Source organism: Podarcis liolepis (genome assembly GCF_965112155.1).
Source record: "Podarcis liolepis genome assembly, chromosome: 5".
Classification (NCBI taxonomy): domain Eukaryota; kingdom Metazoa; phylum Chordata; class Lepidosauria; order Squamata; family Lacertidae; genus Podarcis; species Podarcis liolepis.
This window is the reverse complement of record NC_139556.1, coordinates 42705929-42726112: the sequence shown is the minus strand read 5'-3', so window position 1 is coordinate 42726112 and position 20184 is coordinate 42705929. Positions and strand designations below refer to the sequence as shown.

The following is a 20184-nucleotide window of genomic DNA, read 5'->3' as shown; positions in this document are numbered from 1 at the left end:
TGAAGGGAACAGTGATCTCCTAGCAACTCTCAGCACCCTTAACAAACTACAGCCCCCAGGATTCTTTGGGGGAAGCCATGGCCATTAAGATGGTGTAATAGTGCTTTAATAGTGCAGATGTGGCTTAAGATACCTTCCACGTACTGAGGGCTACTTTTCACTAAGGTGTCAGAGCTACAGAACTTCAGGCAGCCAGTAGGGGTGGCTTCATTGAGCACTCCTCCGTACAAAAAGGCCTTGTGCACAGAAAACAGTTCTAACCCTGACCTGGTATGTTTCTGTGTAGAGAAATGTTTTCTCCTAGGGAACATTTCTCAGATATTGTACAGCCCAGGAACAGGGTCATTGCCTCAGTAAAATATGAGGGCAGAGCGTTACAGGAGGCCTACAGCACCACTGACCTCGTCAAGGAACTGCAACATATGAATAACAAAGTTACAAAGAGGTCAACTGCTCAGCTCACAATTTATCAGGAGAGCACCAAAGTATCCACAAGTGCCTTTTCTTGCAACTGTACAAATCTGGTGGTGGTTTTTTGTTCTTGGAGAGAGCCATTGATTCTACTGTTTGTTGCGGCTCATTCGTTGCAAATTAATTGATGTAGTTGATTCTAATTGCAATCATCAATTAACTGCAGCGTGCTCAAACAGCTGTTGGTTTTAGTGAGCGGCCTAAGTTTAGATACATTTCCCAAATGTGTACGTGTATAAAACCACATCTTAAAAATAAAATGCAGGTACATTTGCCGGTGTCAGCTATGGGCAACTTAAATTTGCCACATGATTAATTCTGCATGTCACAGTGTTTCCTTTGGTTTCTCCGTTCTGGGATCAATTTCTAATCATTTGCTTATTTTCCTTTGTCCTTAAAAAGAATTGATCTCTACAGCATTGGACTGAGCAGTGATGTAATGCAGAAATGGTTAGACATTGCAGCTGCATTCCAACATTCCCTTGCCTTTGGGAGTGACAAAGGCAGTTTTCCGGAGGCTAAATATTAACCAATCCTCCTACTCAGCTACTAAAACCTTCAACTGTACTTTGGCTTTTTTTCCTGTGGTAGCATCCATTTTGAATTGAGTCAGTACCCGCCCATGTTTGATCATGATGTATCATATCATGCTACATTGCTTAGCTCGTAACTTGCCTTGAATATCTGTGTGCACATGATTAGAGAGTATTGTGCTGGATCCAAAGGTTAGCCTGGCAGCGAGGGCAGACTTTTCTTTTCCCTGCACATCCAAAACCTCTCCGGAGGGTCAGGGGATCTTTCTGAACAACAGGATGAGCCGTGACAAGGAAGTGACCGTTTGAGGACAGAGTGCCAAAAATTGGCCAGAGACACTTTGCAGAAACAGCACTCCCAACATTATACTCTTTTAAGAAGATGGTGAAAACATACCTCTTTTACCAAGCTTTGGGAGGTGAAGAGGTGCAATCTGTCTGAGCTTAGTTTAGTATTGTAACTTTTTCTGTTTTGTGTTAATTTCATTTGTTATGTTAGTTTATGCAGTGTTTAACTTCGCATTGCCTTTTAAATTGGTTTTAGGAATATGCACTGATGTGTTTTAAGAAGTTGTATGCAGCCCTGTGTTATGGTAATACCCAAATAAATACATTCATTTAAAGTGATTCCCCTGCCCCTCCCACTTCAACCCCCTTGACGGAGCCCAGGCTGGTTGGGGTGGGAGGGGTATCCTTGATCTTCTTGTGGAAGATGGGGCGAGGGGAGGATGAGAAAGATTCATTATCGGAGCCGCCCATTTGGATCCAACCCACTGGGCGTTTCCTAGAAAATAAAAACATCCCCAGGGTTGGGCTAATTAAGAATAGGGAGGGATGCTGCCAGGTGACTATGCAAATCTAGAGGCTGTAATATAGACATGTTTTGATATATTTAAATATCTCTATCAGTCATCAAGAATGGCAGCAAGCATACTGCTAACACCTGAATCCTAAAACATGAAATGAATGGGGAACCTGCACATCAAAGGCCTCCTGTGCATCACAGAGCCCGTGGGAGTCTGGATCAGTGAGCATTTAGACACCAGATGCACCTAATGTCTAAATACTCACTGATACAGACTCCCATGTGCTCTGTGGTGCACAGGAGGTCTTTGATGTGCAGGTTCCCCATTCATTACAATCTAGGCCATAGGTTTCTCTCTGTGTGGCTTACGCTTCTGCTGCTTCTGCTGAAATGGGGTCGGGCAAGCCTCCTGCACTTGCAAGATGTGCAAGAGCTAGGTATAACAGATTGCAGTTTTGCCAATGGGAAAAAAACCTGTTTTCATATCATTGTAGGCTGTTATTAACCATGTGTTTTAAATGCCACCTTTATTTGTTTGTAAAACAGTCAACAGGGGGCCATAGCAAGCTATATTAAACTTCAGTTTTGGAGAAGGAGTAAAAATAATAATAATAATTATAGTATAATTATCGCAAATAATTACAGTTTTGCATCAAATAGATCAAGCTAGTGGGAGAGAGTCAGCCCAGATTATGAAAAAATAGGCTTAGCCTTTAGAAACAAGCTCAGTGTAGATTTCAGTTTTCCTTGGTAGGTGAAAAAAAGACTCCTCTGAAAGTATGAGCTTTCAGGTCAGTTTAAAACCAGCTAAAAGCTAGTCTAGTTTATCAAAATATACAGCAGGCACATTGTTTTCATTAAAGTAACAACACTAGGCATGGAGATGGGCGTAGGAACTGTATTACTCATTCTTGCCAGCATTCAGTAGATACATGAGACAGTCATGCATAAATGTACACACATCTCTTGCAGGTAGGTGGACCCCTGTAAGCACAGCTCACAGGCAGTTTAGTATTTCTGTACATGAGTGTATGACAGGGAAGCTCATTTGGAGGGAGTAACATCATGGGAGGGGTGTTTCCAGCTCTCTCACCTTTTGCCCTTGGAAGCCTGATAAGGACCTATGGCTGTAGAGAGACTGACAGCAAGACCATTGCAGGGTGTGGGTGTGTTTCTAGGAGTGTGGTGAAACTGTGAAGCTCCCTTGTTACTTTTACTATTGGATGCTGTGCATTGTCTGAGTAATCTTGTCATATCTATAGTATTGGAATGTGGGTTTTGGGGTATGTTATTATAGTGGTTATTGCTTTGCTATGTTATGAAATAGTTGCTACAATCAAACCTCGGCTGTCAAACGTAATCCGCTCCGGAAGCCCTTTTGGCTTCCAAAATGTTCGACAACTGAGGCGCAGCTTCTGATTCCTGCACACAAGCGGAAGCCGTGTTGGACGTTCAGCTTCCGAAAAACGTTTGAAAACCAGAGCATTTACTTCCGGGTTTTCAGCATTTGGGAGCTGAAACGTTCCAGAACAAAGCCGTTTGTGAACTGTGGTTTGACTGTACATTATTATGAAATTGCTTTGGTAGTACCTGTTTGAAATGCACCCTGTTTCTTCGTGTAAGCCGTTTCGTGCATGATTTCTTTGTGCATGGGATACTGTTGTACAAGTGAAACGAACGAACGAATGAATCTTCTTTTTTTTAGAGGTCTCTCGTGGCTTGGAATGTTTTTTTTAATATATATTTATTAGCATTTTCTATCGTGGCTTGGAATGTTGATGCACCTGTCCCTAGGGTGCTAGATGCATGCATTGTATTGGCCATCTTTTTGGGAATTCTAATGCCCGGTACCTGCTTGGGAAGCTGCCTTATAGCAGACCAGACTATCTGTCCACTTCAGTTTAGTGCTATCTATCCCAAGTGTGGGCAACATTTATTTTTTTCTCAAAGGCTGCATTCCCTTGCGTGTAATCTGTCGGTGGGCGGAGGCACATGCTGGCCATGGGCAGGGCTGAAGCCAGCCATGGGCAGGACTACAGGCAAAAGTGAATGGGACCCCTGCCGCTTTCAGAAACACAACCCCTCCCCTAGTAAGCTGCCAAGGGAGACATAGATCATCCTGGCCAGAGGTCTGAACTGACCACACCTGAGGTCAGTAGGCTAGCTTTGGGGGGCACAGCACTATCTCTGTACTCGATCACCTGATCGCCACACCTGGTGCTTGAAGTGACTTTCCTCTGTCTGAGGGTTGGACTGGTCCTGCTAAGGACATGAACGAAGGAGCAGGCCCCATAGAGGTCTGTGGGGCTTCCTTCTATGTAAACATGCTTGGGATCGTGCTGGAAGTCACTTTACACAGGGATGGGGAACATGTTGTTGAACTCCAGATGCTGTTGAACTCCAGATGCTGTTGAACTCCAACTTCCATCAGCTCCTGCCAGCATGCCCAGGAATGGTTTGTTTTATTATCATTATTTATGAATTAAATTTATATACTGCCCTTCATCTGAGGATCACAGGGCGGTTCACACAAAAATACATGGGATCACTGGAACTCAGTTCCAGTACCTCTCGAGTGGGTGCCATTGCCATTATAAGAGAACAAGGGAGGCATTCATGGTGAGGTCTGACACCTCTTTTTCTAGAAAAATAGCACTGGTGGTGAAATGTAGGTGGGTTCCCACGAGGCAAGGCACGGCAATAACAGCAAGAACCTTTATTGAACAACATAACTGGGAAACGGGCAAAGCAACTGCTTATATACACTCCTGAAAGTCCGGGCCACTCCCACTCCCAACGTGATTGGCTGTCTAAACTTCCAAGCTGCGAATAACGGGCCAATGGCGGAGGCCCAAATTCTGAATTGTTCTGTGATTGGACATCATGTATAAAATCAGAACACAGGAGCTCAGAATCCTTAGTCCAGACTCAAGCTCAGGCAAACACAGACCACTGAATACATAACGGGTGGGATATGTAGTCCACTGGTATCTGGTGTGGCCACAGGTTTCCCCATCCTAACCTCCTCAGTTGCCTGTGATATAAATCATCCATAAAACGAGAATCTGCAGCGGGGATCTTGTTCTTAAGTGTTCTCTGGGTTGAATCCAAGGAGGGAAGCCAAGCGTGAGAATAGATTTCAGAGGAACACAAGCTTATGCTACATTTGCAAAGTCCCCTTTGTGGTAGCTTAGGAACAGTGTTTAGACATCGTTGGAGTTTTGAGCTAGTCCATGTGAAATGTGCTGCCCTCCAAGCAAGTTGCCTTGTTTTCTGCTGCTAAGGAGCAACGTTGATGGCTGTGGCTGCACAGCAACCGCAGGGAAGGTTATTACCGTGTGCTGTGCAGCACCTGCCAAATATCTATGCAGCAACATGGACAGACTCGCAAGGAATGTGATTCCACTGCAGCAACAGAAGAGAAAGTGCAATGGAGCAGCCTGGTCAGAGTGAGCAATGGAGCTTCTCCTCAAAGGAAGGGTCTGGTGACTGCCGGGGGCACAATCCACCAGGAACTTTCTGTATCCAAACCCTGTTGCGTTTACATGAAATGCAGTCGTTGAGCAAGAGCACAGCTGCGATCTTGCTCAATTCCCATTCAGATAAATCCACTAGGGAGGAGGGTGTGGAAGAAGATTCTGGAAGATCGGGTCTTTCAAATTTCCCAGGTATTGCCACTCCTTTAGTTGGTGTCCGTTAGCAAAGCCACATCAACAGATGGAATCCAGAGAGAGAAAAGACCTGATAACACCGCACTGAGCAAGCTTTAAACAAAGCAGTGTATAACTGGAGGAGAAAGGAACGGAGAGATTATGTCTTTCCTACTTCAGGCCTTGTATATAGCAGGGAGACATTAAAGCAAACATACAGAGGAAAACTCCCTCAAAACGCCACAGCCAAGATACCCCAGCACACATCATGCCACTCTGCCTGGTTGCTAAACAGCACCTTCACCCCTCTTGGTTAGTTGACTTTAACCTTAATAGAATTAACCCTTAATTTGCACGTGGAAAGATCTCTGCTGCTTCACTTACAACAGTGTCAAGGATCAGTTTGCTCTGTCACTTCAGACGCTGTGACTATGTCTGTTTGACATAAGACTATTAAGCCAGGAGGCATTTGGAGATGCAGCTGCCCCTCTCAAAAAGGGATAAAAATCAGTTGCAACCAGGAAGTGGAGCGGAGATGGAAACAGCATTTAAGAGAGCACCTTCCTACACAAATGTAATATGTATTTTGTGTACACACAACATGCCCTTGCGGGTGTTCCCAGATTCAGCTGGAACAGGATATTAACCGCTGTTTCCTTCTTTACCCAGCTTCCTAGGCACAATGACATTCTGTTGGCTTTGAGACAGGGAACTACATCTCGAAACACACATTGAACCGCAATGACCAAATAGCCACCAATGACCGTCACTCCTTGTGGTCCTTTGTCTTTATCCACTGTGTGACCCAGAGTTTTGGAAAATCTGTACCTGTCCCTTTCCACTTTCCACATGAAGTAACTGCAATGTGACAGGGGTGTGGAAATGTGTGTCGTCGTCCCCAGCTTCTCTGTCTGGCCCTTGGGGAATCTCCCAAGGACCCTGCTTACCTACTCAGCATCCTCCTTACATTTGCCTTGCTGGGACACGAGCTGTGATCACGCCTGCCAGAATGGAGGATGGAGCATGCATGTAGAAACATCTGGCTTTTGTGTGCCCACTGTACAGTCACATCTGTTGATCCGCCCGCTTTTGTCTCTGGCCCCATCCACACACAAAAATCTGGTATGCGGCTCCCAGAAGCTTGGAATCCTTGGAATGAGAAAGCTTCGTCACTCCCACAAGGCTTCATGATAGCATAGTGGCTACATGCATACTGAGCAATTAGGTTTAATCTTACTGGGAGGGGGTGGGGAGAATCTAGCTCAGTCGGCAGATGTCAGGGCCATGAGTTCGAGCTGCACATTGCAGGGGCTCAGACTAGATGACTCTTGTGGACCCTTCCGACTCTACAATTCCCTGATTCTAAGAAAGAAGACAACTAATAGAAGATGCTGTGTGTATGGCAGAGGAATGTCAACATATTTTATAAGCTCAGGAAAAAAGCCCTGCAGTACTGTGTTCAATGGAGCAGACTCCCCAGGAAACTGTGCACAGGGTAAAGGGAAAGGGACCCCTGACCGTTAGGTCCAGTCGGGGACGACTCTGGGGTTGCGGCGCTCATCTCGCTCTATTGGCCGAGGGAGCCGGCGTACAGCTCAGGGTCATGTGGCCAGCATGACTAAGCCGCTTCTGGCAAACCAGAGCAGCACACGGAAACGCCGTTTACCTTCCCGCCAGAGTGCTGTCAGGATGTGCTCCTGCATTTCAAAGTTTATCACTAAGCCACTATTTACTAGTTTAGCTGTTCACTAGTTTCTGCAGCGGGTCCCCCGTGACAAGCATTTATCATCTGCTGTTCAATTGCTAGAGGTGGGCAGAAGATCTCTGAGTGATTTGCAAATGGATTAAGCAATCGGCTTCCAATTGTCTAAAAAGCTTGCCCTACCCTCAGACTAAAAGAAGAAGAAGAAGAAGACTGGGGTGGGGGTGGAGAGAGAAACCAGGAGTGAGTTTCTGCATTAATTTAAAGGATTTGTGATCTTGGTTTCTGGTATTGATCAGAAAGTCCTGCTCTGAGCATGTGCACGACTTAGTTCTAAGCGTTTGTCCGCTGCCTGAGCATTTTGCACCTGGCTCCCGTGGGTGGATCTCCAGAGTTTTAGTGGCAACAGGGAAAAAAGCAGATCCCGCAAGCCTGAAGTCTGCCCAACCCCTGCAGTAAGTAGCCTGGCCGTTTTCTTTTACTTCTATTTTTGGAGGGTTTTGGAGCGGGCGGGCGGTGCTTTGGCAAATCCTCTGCTAGGAATGCGTTCAGGAGCCGGCGGAAGAGGAGGGGGCGTGCCTGAGATTCAAGGTGGCGTCCTGCCCTGCTTGCCTATGGCAGCCTTCGCCAACGTGGCGCCCTCCAGATGTTTCAGACTACAACGCTCATCAGCCCTAGATCTGGAGGGCACCGGGTTGGCAAAAGCAGAGTTAAGGCTTAGCTGTGTTTTTATATGCCCCATTCAGAGGTTATCCAGATTGTGAAGAGCCTTGAACCCGGAGAGGAATACATACGGAGCACCAACGTAGTAAGCTTTTTTCCCACAGAAAAGGGGCCAACATTAAGAACAGCCCAGTGCACATAGGATAATAGAATTTTTAGAGCTGGGAGGCACCCAGGGGTCATCTAGTCCAACCCCCTGCAATGCAGGAACATAAACCATACCGGAAGGAGCATTGGCCCCTGATTTAGAGGTCTAAGAATTGCACAGGTGAATTTTCAACATGTATGAGCACAATCTCGGAGCAGAAAAGCCTCTCCAGCAGAAGCCGCCTGTCAGGCGAGGAGGGGGCGGCGCCTCCTCTCTCCAAGCGGCCACCGAGGCAATGGCAGTAAGCAGCCGCTAGGGGGAGCGTGGTGGAAACGAAACGCCGCGCATAGTAACTTCGCTGAATTGTCAAACATTGTCACGGTTAAAGGGGCTGAAGAGAGACAGTGATCGCTCAGGTAATGTGGGAGCCGCAGACTTTCTCCTCCTCGTTATTTCCGGGCATTCCGATTAGTCTCGTTTGAAAAGGTTTAATTCAGACTTGCTTAGGAGCCTCTTCCCCCCACCCCTGCGCCCATCTTGCCTTTTTAACGTTTTTCTAGCCGCTCTTAGTAATAGTAATAATAATAATAACAACAACAAATAAAATCCGATCCAGGCTGCAGAAGACGGTGGGAGAACTTCGAATAAAGCAAAATCATTTTCCCACCGAAAGAGAGAATGATTAAAGCGTGGCCATAAATATCCTCGATGCTCCTGCTTGCAGTCTGGGCTAAGAGCTTTTGAAGCAGCGGGGGGGGGGCGCGGGGGCGAGAAGCCCAGGAGCATAATTTTGCAGAGAGAAAGTCCATTGAGACTGCAGTGCTGCTATACATGTCTGCTCAGCAACTGAGGCCTTTGAGTTCAATGGAACTTGCTCTCAGGTAAGTGTGGCTCTAGGATCGCACCCTGAATAGATCTGCTGTCAGGTTAATTACGAGGCTTGAAATGTGGCAAGGCGGATGTAAGGTTTCTCCTGACTTGTGCAGAATTTGCCTGGCCCTGCTTCAGAAACGGTTTCTGGACAACAGGGCTTTGGGGGAGGGGGGGAGGAGGAGAAGCCTCTAGCGAATGTTTCAAATAACCAGCACACTGTATTTCTAAATCACATTTGTTTTCAGTATGCTTGAATACCTGGAGCCAAAAGCAAAATTATGCAACTCAAATACAATTTTAAAAAATAAATTAAGAGGGTTGACTAAGAAATCTACCCATTTTTATTTTATCAAAATGGTGGCGTTTGCCATACATTCTCTTTACTCTGTCTCCAAATTATGCCAAACACTTTGTTCTTTGAAGGGGAAAAAAACATGCTTAAGAGTTGCAATCCACTTAATCCTGAGAGTATGTCCCATTGAGCTCAATAGGGCTTACTTCTGAGTAGGCATGTAGAGGCTTGCACTGCCAAGGAAGTGAACTTTGCTTTAAAGGCTTTGTTTGAAGGCTGTTGTTGTTGTTGTTGTCCTTGTTGTTGTCTTGGCCTCATTACTTCCTTTGAATGGGCTTAAACACCCCCCCCTTTGTTTCCAAAGGATAGAACACTATATGTTGAGGTAGAAAGGCTGTCTTTCAATACAGCTTGCAGCCCATCTAGGTGTGTTATTCATGTGATAAACTGTGTTAAAGGTTGTGCTAGTAAACAGATTTTTTTTTGACAGCATTGGAGATTTCTGTCTAAAAAGAGCCATTGCAAGAGTGGCAGGAGCAGGAGGAGCTGGTGGCCTTGCACCCCTCTCAAAGGCAGTTGCCCTCTTTTTGTTTCCCTTTGGGTACAGGCCTCAGAAAGCAATTCTACACAACACCAGGCAGAGGCCTTCAATTCCAAGAAATCTTTGGATCTCTTCCCCAACCCTTCCCCCAATCCCCCAAGTACAGTACAGACACCCAGTAGTAGCTTTAACCCTTTTTGTTCAAATCGCTGTGTTTACTTATCAACCTTCCTTTTTTTCTTTTCTTTTTTAACTTCCTTGTTGTTTTTGCCAAAGCAGGCCCTGAGAGTGGCCTGGTCTTTTGCCCATTCTATTTTTGTTCCACTGATTGTGACCAAAAGCAAGACTGCTGCTGAATCATGATTCTGGTTTTCTAAATGTTTTTTAAAAGCATTTTATTTGATGATGTGATGGAAGGCGGGTGGATACTTAAGTTCCCTGGTCTTGAACATGTTATACTTGGAAGTCTAATCCCCTCCCCGCCCACATAAATTTGTGTTGCTTACTTACCTATGTGGATCAAGGTGCCAGGCAGATTAAACAGATGCATTATAATACTAAACTATCCTCCCTTTTAAATTAGCAATTCAAAGCCTATGATTGTATGCACACTTACTACTGGGGCGTAAATCCTATTAGTGGGGCTTACTTTTCAGTGAATATGCACAATACTGGCTGCATGTAGCAACCTTGCAAGTTAGGATTTTGTAGCTACACTGCCCATTCAGAGTGCCATCTGTTGAGCCTAGACAAAAAGTAGTGTGTGGACTGTAACCTGGTTTAGGGCTGCTGTCCTTAACACCAAAGAGGGAGTAAGTCTGTTGAACACCCCGAGACTTGCTTCTGAGTAAGCATGCATAGGATTGCACCACTGGGAAAAAAATATTCTTGTAAATGTAACCCTGTGCATGTTTACTCAGAAGTCAACCCCACTGTATTCAGTTGTGTTTATTCACAGGTGAGTACATATAGGGTTAAGGATGCTTGGCTGAAAGCAAGCAGCCCCTTACTTCTGAGTAAATGTACACTGCTAATAAGACAGAGAGCTATGTGGAATCTGTGTCGCAAAGAAGAAAGCAGGTCATAAATCTGTATTTCCAAACGCAGGCGGGTTGAGCTAAAGTCATGCATCCTGTTTTGGGATGACTTTATGCCTTTTGGGAACAGCTCATACTTCATATGAAATATCTTGCATTGCAGCTGGCATTGGAAATTTCCCATGTAAGTTGGAGAAGATGACCTCTTGTCATCACACTCCGTCCACCCTCAAACTTTATAAAAAGGAAAAAGAAAAGGGAAAAAAAGGAGCTCAGTGGCTGGCCTGCCCACCAAATGCAAACTCACAGCTTTTCCTACCATCTGTTTTAAGCCAACAAATCCGAGGACTTTGAATTGTGCTAGTGGGAAATGTTTCTGTCCATGTAGGCGGAAAGTTTGGGGATTTGGTTACACAAGTCCTTTGTCCCAGGACATTTTGCCCAAAGCACCATTGAAATGTACAGTTTCACCTGGAGTAAATGGCAAGGGCTGTATTCTCGACCTCCCTTACCTGGGAATAAGCACCTTGGAATTCAATAGGACATACCTCTGAGTAGACAGGGTTAGGATTCGGCCCCACTGAACTCAATGTGACTCATTTCTGAGCATGCCTGGCTACTTCCCAGCTTTGAAAGGGCGAAAGTGGTGTTATGTATTTATCAACTTTAAAGGCAACTCGAACACACGGCCCCCCAGGTGTTGAAGTAGTCAGAACCTTTGTCTGGTCTGCAAACCAAAAAAAGGTTGCCCTTGCTTAACTCGGGTATCTAAAGGGAAATAAGAAATAATTCACTTTAACTGTGAGCTTGTTCAGAAACCTACTGGACGCAGAGGCGTGTGTTGCAGTGTCACCCACTCCAGGTAAATATCTAGCTTGGGGAAGAAAATCTCATGTTTTCAGCCACTGTTATCTGTTGGGGTGGGGGTGGGGAATGCATGGAGGTTAATCTGCTTTTCCTGCTCGCTCGTTTGAAAACGTTGCAGTATAGAGACGGGAGCTGTTTTAGCTCTGGACGGTCACTTGACCCTCCACGTTACCGGTCTTGCGCGTGGTGCTTCTGAGCACAAGTGCGGGGGCAGAGGGCAGTCCTCCTTTCAAGGGGTCACCCCGTTTAAAGTGGGGCGGGGAGGCAGAGGGGGCGGGACACAAAAGCACCCCCTTGTTCTATAATCAGCACCTTAATGTAGCCAATTGTTTCAGGATTCCGTCGTGGAACGTTCCCGGGAGGGAAGCATTGTGACGTCAGCGCACCTACTAATCCTCCCTGCTGAGGGGGAGCCTGGAGCCATGAGGTCATCGCAGCGGCCACTGTAGCAGCGCCAGCAGCAGCTTCAGAGGCCGGCGGGGTTGGGGGGGGGAGGGGAGCTGGCCCGAGCAAGGCCGCCTGGGATCCCGCAGCCGCACTCCAGTTGCAACCCGAGGCTGCCGCCGCCGCCGCCGAGTTCCTCCGCAAAAGCATGGAGGAGGCCGACGCGAAGGAGCTGCAGGTCGGCTCCTGGCTACCCGTGCTGGTGGAGCAAATGGTCAACGACACCCTGGTGGTCACCTTGAGCTGCGGGGAGAGGCGCTTCACGGGGATCCTCCTGGATTGCACTAAAAAGTAGGCACGCGAATTGCTTTATTCTCCCATTTCCTCCCCCCTCGCCCCCTCCCCGCCACCGCCACTGCACGCGCAAAACTTCCAAAAACGCGGGGGAGGGGAGCGGGGATTGCAACGGAGAACTTTGCCTTCCCCGCCGGGGCCTGCTGCAGGGCGAGGGCAGAGCAGCTGGGCAGGAGGAGGGATTAGGCCATAATCTGATTAAAGAGTTAAAGTTGCATGGCACGTTGCAGTGGGGGAGGGGAGGAAAGTGCAGAGAGAGGGGGGGCGGGGAGGTTGGCTTTTCTTGCCCCTTCTGAGCAGCAGGTTCTGGTTTCATTTTCTGTTCGAAATTCCTCGTGGAAGAAATATTTTCTCCTCTCTGAGAGCCAGTTTTCAGATTGGTGCAAAAGGCTTTCGGGTCCTCTGAAAAGGTTTCTGCAGTGAGCCATAATTTCTGTGGGTGCATGTTCTTTTTGAAAATGTGCATCATGTAGAGGAGAAGCGTTGCCTTCACCTTTCAAACCAGCAAACTTCTGTGTTTCCTCTGTTGGAGGGAGGGGGGGTTGCCTCCAAATGTTGCAACTTTGCTAAAAGTTTTTTCCTCCTTTCCCCCCTGATAAAGCCCCACTTTGTGCTGCCTATGGGTGGCTGCTGGTGCAGCAACATGATAACCTCATGATGTCACATGTTGCCATAATTACAGACTTCTTTGTTCAAAAATATTGCACACTTCAGAAAGCCTTTATCTTGAGTTGAAACAGCCTCAGCTTGTCATTTTTCTTTCTTTCTGAAATTAGCAAAAGTACCGACATTGGAGAGAGTGTGTGTGTGTAGGAAGGAAACCTCATAGGTACATAATATAAAGGGGAGCAGCAAAGCCCTCCCCCCCTTCCCAATCTAGGGTTTATTATGTTTGGTGAAATCCCTGCAAATGAACAAAGGTTGGTGCTTTGTGTTTGTAGTAGAGAATAATGTTATCCACATGTAGTATGTATAAAATTGCCTGCTTTGCAGGATTATCAAAATGAAAGAATTCCATGTGCATAATAAATAAAGCTCCTAATGGTTTGTTAAAGTGCACATATAAGGTCCTCTAATAAAAGAGCCTTGTCTTGGCCAAACCAAAGCTGGAAAAGCAACCAATGATAGAACATTGAGCTTAACCATGTTATTGAAACACTCCTTTCTAAATAACCTGAAATGGCACTGATTCTCTCTCCCTTGTGCACACATTCTTTTGTCCTAAAATAGCCAAAACTTCTTTGGAATACACCCACTACCCCAAACTGCAAATCGAGAGTCTCTACAGCAGTGATCACAAGGCACTCCTCAAATATGGGCCATTCTGTTTTCTGATGAGAAATTGTAAATAAACACCTGCCACTTTCTGGAGGCCCCAAATTCATTTTCTGTAATAAGGACTTGATCTTGGTGACAGCTTCACTGTTCCCCCCACCCACAGGCAGTGTGCAGCCATTAGCCTTTGACAATTATCCTGCAGGCGTTATCTCATAATTAGATATGCCAGCAGCCATTAATAGAAATGGCATGTGATTTTAACATACGGCTTCATGTGCATTCCACCCCACCCCCGCAGTGAATATTTTTCATTATTTTCAGCATGTAAACATGCACTCCGTGACCAAACAATGTAAAATTTGCTTCATCGGCAGACACTATATTCAGTCTAATGGTGGGTTTCTGTGGCTCTTCTCCCCCCTCCCCCCCACCTTTCTCATTGTCCAGGTAGCTAAGTTACTGCTTCTGATATTGTCAAACTAGCCACAGAAATGCTTGCATTATGTGTCCAGCCATTGCTGCAGCTGTATTGATTTCTTCCTGGCACCTGAGACTCTGAAGCAAATTAACATGGGCCACAGTGCACTGGGATTTTTTTTTGCGTGCAATCCCTGTTGGAACACATTGGAAGGCAGGGGCTCACTCACCAAAGCCCCTTGAGTTTCCACCAGACAACCAAATGAGCAGTTTTCGTGTTTGTTTGTACATTGTGTTGCTTCTCTGCCATTCTGCCTCCTCCTCTATATAGGCAGTTCCAGCCCTTTGAATGTTGGTTTCTGAGATTCACTCTTTTTCTCTCCTGGCTGTTGCATTATTTCAAGTTACACCACCTCCCTAAAAAAAAATAAAAAATAGCACAAAGCACACTACTGTAACAGTTTAAGTTTGCTATTTAACTTGGTGCAGAATTAAGGCTGAATAGTTTGATACCATTGCATCCCCTGTGGGCCTGTGGCTCTTGGTTGCCCTCCAACCTTTCTTCTGGCTCATGGGACTTTCCCCAGGCCACACCCCTTAACTCGCTCTGCTTTGCACCCTCCTTGAGTGTTCTTGCCCAGCTGGGATGTGTCCTTGTGCTGTGATCATGCTACTTGCTTGGCTGGGTGGAGGACAGAGACTGATGTCCGCGTGTTTGTAGAAACCAGTTTAATGTACAAAGCTAATACAGTGGTACCTCGAGCTGCAAACGCCTCATGTTGCAAACACTTCAGGTTACAAACTCCGCTAACCTGGAAGAGTTACCTCGAGTTGAGAACTTTGCCCCAGGATGAGAACGGAAATCGTGTGCAGGTGGCGCAGTGGCAGCAAGAGGCCCCATTAGTGAAAGCATGCCTCTAGTTAAGAACAGTTTCAGGTTAAGAAAAGACCTCCGGAACTAATTAAAGTTTGTAACTAGAGGTGCCACTGTATTCATGTTCACTGCTCTGCCTTTGGCCCTGCACACCAGTGGCATGTGCCCCTCCTGCACAGAATTTGGCTCTCAGACTGAATAACATTCCCTAAAAAGGTAAAGGGACCCCTGACCGTTAGGTCCAGTCACGGACGACTCTGGGATTGCGGCGCTCATCTCGCTTTACTGGCTGAGGGAGCCGGCGTACAGTTTCCTGGTCATGTGGCCAGCATGACTAAGCCGCTTCTGGCGAACCAGAGCAGTGCATGGAAACATCGTTTACCTTCCCGCCGGTGTGGTACCTATTTATCTACTTGCACTGCGTGCTTTCGAACTGCTAGGTGGGCAGGAGCAGGGACCGAGCAACGGGAGCGCACCCCATCAGGGGGATTCGAACCGCCGACCTTCCAATCGGCAAGCCCTAGGCTCTGTGGTTTAACCCACAGTGCCACCCGCATCCCAACATTCCCTACCCTTGTGCTAAAGGCTACATTCAACCCATATTTTATGGGCTTCATATACTTATATTTATACAAAATGACAATAAATCAAAGCCTGTCTATTGGTGTATGTACCTAGTGCAGTGTATTGTTGTCTGACTTGTCACACTTCTCAAACCAGGTGCCTTTGTTACAATCTTTTTAACTCCTCTGCGTTGCATCTGCTTGCTCGCTTGAGCTTATTCGATATAAATAAATGTTTCCCCCCAAATAACAGGGCAGGATCGAGGGGTCTCTGTAATTTTCTTGCCTTGGCTGGATGACAGTTTCCTCCTAGCAGACTTTCCTGGGTAAAGGCAATGTAAACCAGCCCTTTTGGGTTGCTTTTTAATGCAAGGCTTAAATAGCTTATCTATTGTTTTCTTTTCCAAACCTCCCAGGCAGTTCAAAAGCTTGGTGCCTATCCATTTGGAGCACAGTTCCTGGCCCCATCCCCCCACCCTCTTCCTCCTCCTCCTTCTCCTCCTCCTGGTTTGTTTAACCTCTTTCTACTCTTTCTTTTCAATAGGACTAAGATACTTCATATTCAGTTTGATGTACTTCTTTCCAGCTATCGAAAATGATTCCAGAATTGCCTTGCCATCTGTTGCAGGTTGATTTATTTGGCCGGTTTAACATAATTGCCCTTTTCATACACTCCCTGGTCAAACCAAGAGCTTTAAAGTTGTTACCTGAAAGATTTCTTTGAAGGGGCATCCTGGAGAAGAGCGTAAGATATTGATGGTGCAGTCCTCCTACCCATGTCCACTCAGAAGTAAGCCCCATGGAGTTCAATAGGCATTACTCCCAAGTAAATGTGCACAGGATTGCAGAATGGCTGAGTAAGGGAAAGAACCCAACATAAGTAAAAGCTGCAGTATCTTGCTAGACTAGAGAGCAAAAAGTATAGGTGGGAGACGAAGGAAAAGAATTGCATGTGGAAATCAATGCGATTGGAAACGGTAAGAATAGCCAAAGCTGTGTAAAAGATGTAACAAGATCCTAGAAGAATTAAACGCCCAAGGAAGGATGCACAAATATGACTATAAAGAACAGATCTGGGAGAGGGAAGGGAGCCCTTGTCTCTGCACAGAGAAGTTATGGCCTGAATGCCTGCAGCATGAGGGTTGGGAAAGAGAAGAGCGGCTTCTCTTTTCAAATGACTGATGTGCGCTGGAGTTTCTAATTTGCACTTATCAAGAGGTTGAAATCGAAAGGGGGAGGAGAGTGGACCTCAGAAAGCAGCTGGGCTTCCAGCTCAACCATTTGACTTCCTGATTTATTGTGGCAGACAAATCTGCATGTCCTTTTGCTGTTTTCCTACATTGTTAAATTCAGTATCTGAATGCCTGTATGTTTTACAGTGAAATGAAACTGTGCTTATATTGCAGCTAAGTATCCACAAATGACGGGGTTGGCTTACCACTTTGTTATTGTTCTGAGGTCCCCCGTCCCTCTCTTGGCACATAGAGAGAACAAGGGGGGGGGGGGTGTCTCTCATTTGTGCTGCTGAGGAAGGTAAGAAAGGAGAGGTTTCTCCTGTGTGGAAGAGACTCCTGGCGTTTCTTATATTCTCCAAGCAGCACAGCAAATGGAATCTCTGTGGAGGATATCTGTGTGCTGCTCGCTGTCCTGGTCACCAGAAGGCTGGGGCTGCATCCCCTGGTAAGCTGTTGGATGGATTTGCAGTCGCCTGAACATTGGTTGTCCACACAGAGGCATGTTGAGCCCGTTTTACAATGCACCCAGCTGCTTTGCCCTTCACCCATTTGCAACACCAAATATTCTGCCTATGGGGTTAAATTTTGGATAAAAGTAGGTGTGCTGCCCATCTCTTTATTTAGCCTTGTTTTGACAAGTATTTGCTTTGGGCAGGAATAATATGATAACAGGGAGGGCTTTTTTCTGGTTCCCAATTGTTTGTTTATTTATTTTTTTAAAAAGGTTCTGCAATTTTTTGACCAACTACTAAGTTACAATTTTTTGTTGCTCTCCATCTCTATGAAACCACAGATTGTAAATACTTCTGCCTCCCCTCCCCTCCCCTGCTGCCATCTACAGTGATACCTCGGAAGTTGAACAGAATCCGTTCTGGAAGTCCGTTCGACTTCCAAAACATTCGGAAACCAAGGCTTCCAAAGAACGTTCGCAAACCGGAACACTCACTTCCAGGTTTGCGGCATTCAAGAACCAAAATGGATGAGTACCAAGGCGTAGGATGTACTGCCCAAGTCAGTTTGCATAAGACTGTGGCTTTATTGGGGTGCCATCAGTGCTTTGTGAAATGTAGCAACTTTGGTTGCAGAGAACCAAATGAGAATGGGGAGGAGGGCAGCAACAGGACAGATGAGACATGGATAACATAGTATAGTAGGAGAAAAAGCCCTGAGGGTTTGGAATGGCAGAACAAAGGGCTGAAAACTTCTGCCAGTTGAAAGGGATTCTTGGGAGCAGGTACTCAAGAGTTGAATGGAGCTGTTTAAAAGCTGATGAAGGTACACCTTCCTAACTCACTCACCTCTGCTCCAATGAAGTTGTTGCAAAGATGAAATAAATCTCATTGCTCCCTCCAGGCTGTATTTAAGGATGCAAATGTGGTAAATAGGTTTATACGGCACACAAGTATAGATGCTGTGCATCTGAATCTACCAGTTGCTAGAAGGCTCCATCCTAGAGTTGGAGGGAGCCTTGTAGGCCTCCTGCTCCATCTCCCCATGTTCAGTGCAAGAAATTCAGGATCCAGCCCTCTGTCCGTTCAGCCTCTGCTTGAAGGCCTTGAGTGATGGGGAGAACTCACCAGCCCTCTGAGTAACTGGTTTCACTGGCAAGCTGCTCTTCTCTTAAATGCCAAAATCTAGCCCTGTGTAACATAAACCCAGTTACAGATAGGTAGCCGTGTTGGTCTGCCATAGTCAAAAATAAAAAAATTCCTTCTAGTAGCACCTTAAAGACCAACTAAGTTAGTTCTTGGTTTGAGCTTTCGTGTGCATGCACACTTGGTATCTGAAGAAGTGTGCATGCACACAAAAGCTCATACCAAGAACTAACTTAGTTGGTCTTTAAGGTGCTACTGGAAGGAATTTTTTTATTTTTAACATAAACCCAGTATAACATCTCTGTAATGCAAGCATTGCAAGTGTACATATTAAGACAGGGACTGATGTGCCCCAAACCCAACAAGTTCTGCTCGCTTTGGTGATCTCCAGGGTGTGAGCATATTGGCCCAGAAAGGCAACTGGGTATTTTCAATATGTAGCCTTCTGTGCTGTTCCAGCAGATACTTCCATCATTGAAGAACTGTGTTGGGAGAAGATCGGTATTAAGGGCATGCAGGGTTTCATCCATCTCTATTAGTCTTAAGAATGGATGGTTGAGAGAAAGAAAGAGAGGAGAGCCAAGGCCCAACTGTTTTGAATTTCCAGGGACCAGTTTGAAGCACTTGCTACAATGAGGAGAATGAATCTGAGTATGGGATTCTTTCCCAGTTAAAGGGTGTCTTGTTCCAAGCCAGCTTGGTCTCTGGAACATCTTTATTTTGACATTAAGCGCACCGAACAAAACGCAAAATGGAGGCCAGGCCAAGAAGAAGGGAGCAGGTGTTAGGAAAGTGAAAGCCTGCTATTTTAAAGAGGTAGTTAACAGCTGCTTATTGAATTGTCATGTTTAGCAGTGCCCATGCTTGTGTTAGTCATTCATGGAGCAGAGGGAAGTGCCCTTTGGAAAGTCTGGGCTTAGTTATTTAGCAGGCTTAGTCATCTGGCAGGTAGGAGTTCAGATGTGCCCTTGTTCAAGTCTTTCCTGTAGCTATTTAGCTTTGCAGGGATTTGCCTTTGCCCTCTGCCACCCCTTGGCAGCTAACGTTGGGAAGAATAATATTGACTCCATCACAAGATAAAGTCTCTGCGGTCTCTCAGATATAAGGGAGGGGGCATTTGTAGAGGAGGATTTATGAGAAAGATACTTAACTCTCTTCTCACCAGTTGTTACATGAGATACATCTGTGTTTGGTGGTGCTTGTCCCCCCCCCCCAACTGGATTTACAGCCTGTTCCATAGTCCAACTTAAGGACTGAACAAATTAAAACTGCCTTTGCAAGGGAGAATCCACAGTTGGTGTGAAGGCTAAGGCCTCTTCTTCCACCAGACAACTCTCCCCTGAAAATGTATAGGATAACACATCATTGGAAACCCTATATACTCTGTGCCCATAGACTTCAATATATGGCATGTATACTCTGATGAGAAAAATGAGGGTATTAATTCAAGGCTCTGTAAGATGTGCTAAATAAAGGACTCTGAAACAGAGCTGGAAAAGTATCTCAAATTCATAGTGCCAGTGGCAAATTTTGTTCCAGCCTTGAGGAGGGCTGTGGAGTAACTTGGGGTCGCATTCACACTGAAATGAATGTTTCACCACAGATCTTTTTGTATCGTTGTCTCCCAGGTTGACGCTTATTTTGTGCCGTTTGCCTGATAAAAGGCAACTAAATTTCACTCTATATCTAATGTCATCTGAGGTTACATTATTTATATGTATAAAAAAAATTAAAAATTGTCCAGTAGCAGCTTAGAGACCAACTAAGTTTGTTCTTGGTATAAGCTTTCGTGTGCATGCACACTTCTTCAGATACCATGTAAATTATTTATATGGTCTCTCTCTCTTTCTTGTGTGTAAATTAATTGGCTTTGTTTCCCAATATCGCTATCTTGTAGGTAAA

The 20184-nt window shown here is 45.7% G+C and overlaps 1 protein-coding gene across 4 annotated transcripts in view; it reads left to right on the top strand.

Moving 5' to 3' along the window:
• Positions 1 to 7294: 7294 nt before the first annotated feature.
• The window catches only part of PWWP2B (PWWP domain containing 2B), a 34106-nt gene continuing 21216 nt past the window's right edge, over positions 7295 to 20184 (top strand). The window contains exons 1-2 of one of the 4 annotated variants that reach the window (XM_083505985.1): positions 7295 to 7616; positions 11918 to 12317. In XM_083505985.1, the coding sequence (XP_083362111.1) occupies positions 12175 to 12317 (143 nt within the window). In that variant the 5' untranslated portion in view covers positions 7295 to 7616; positions 11918 to 12174. Of the gene's footprint in view, positions 7617 to 8306; positions 8854 to 9451; positions 11578 to 11917; positions 12318 to 20184 lie in introns of those variants that run through there. The other 3 variants (XM_083505983.1, XM_083505984.1, XM_083505982.1) reach the window with 3 other exon arrangements.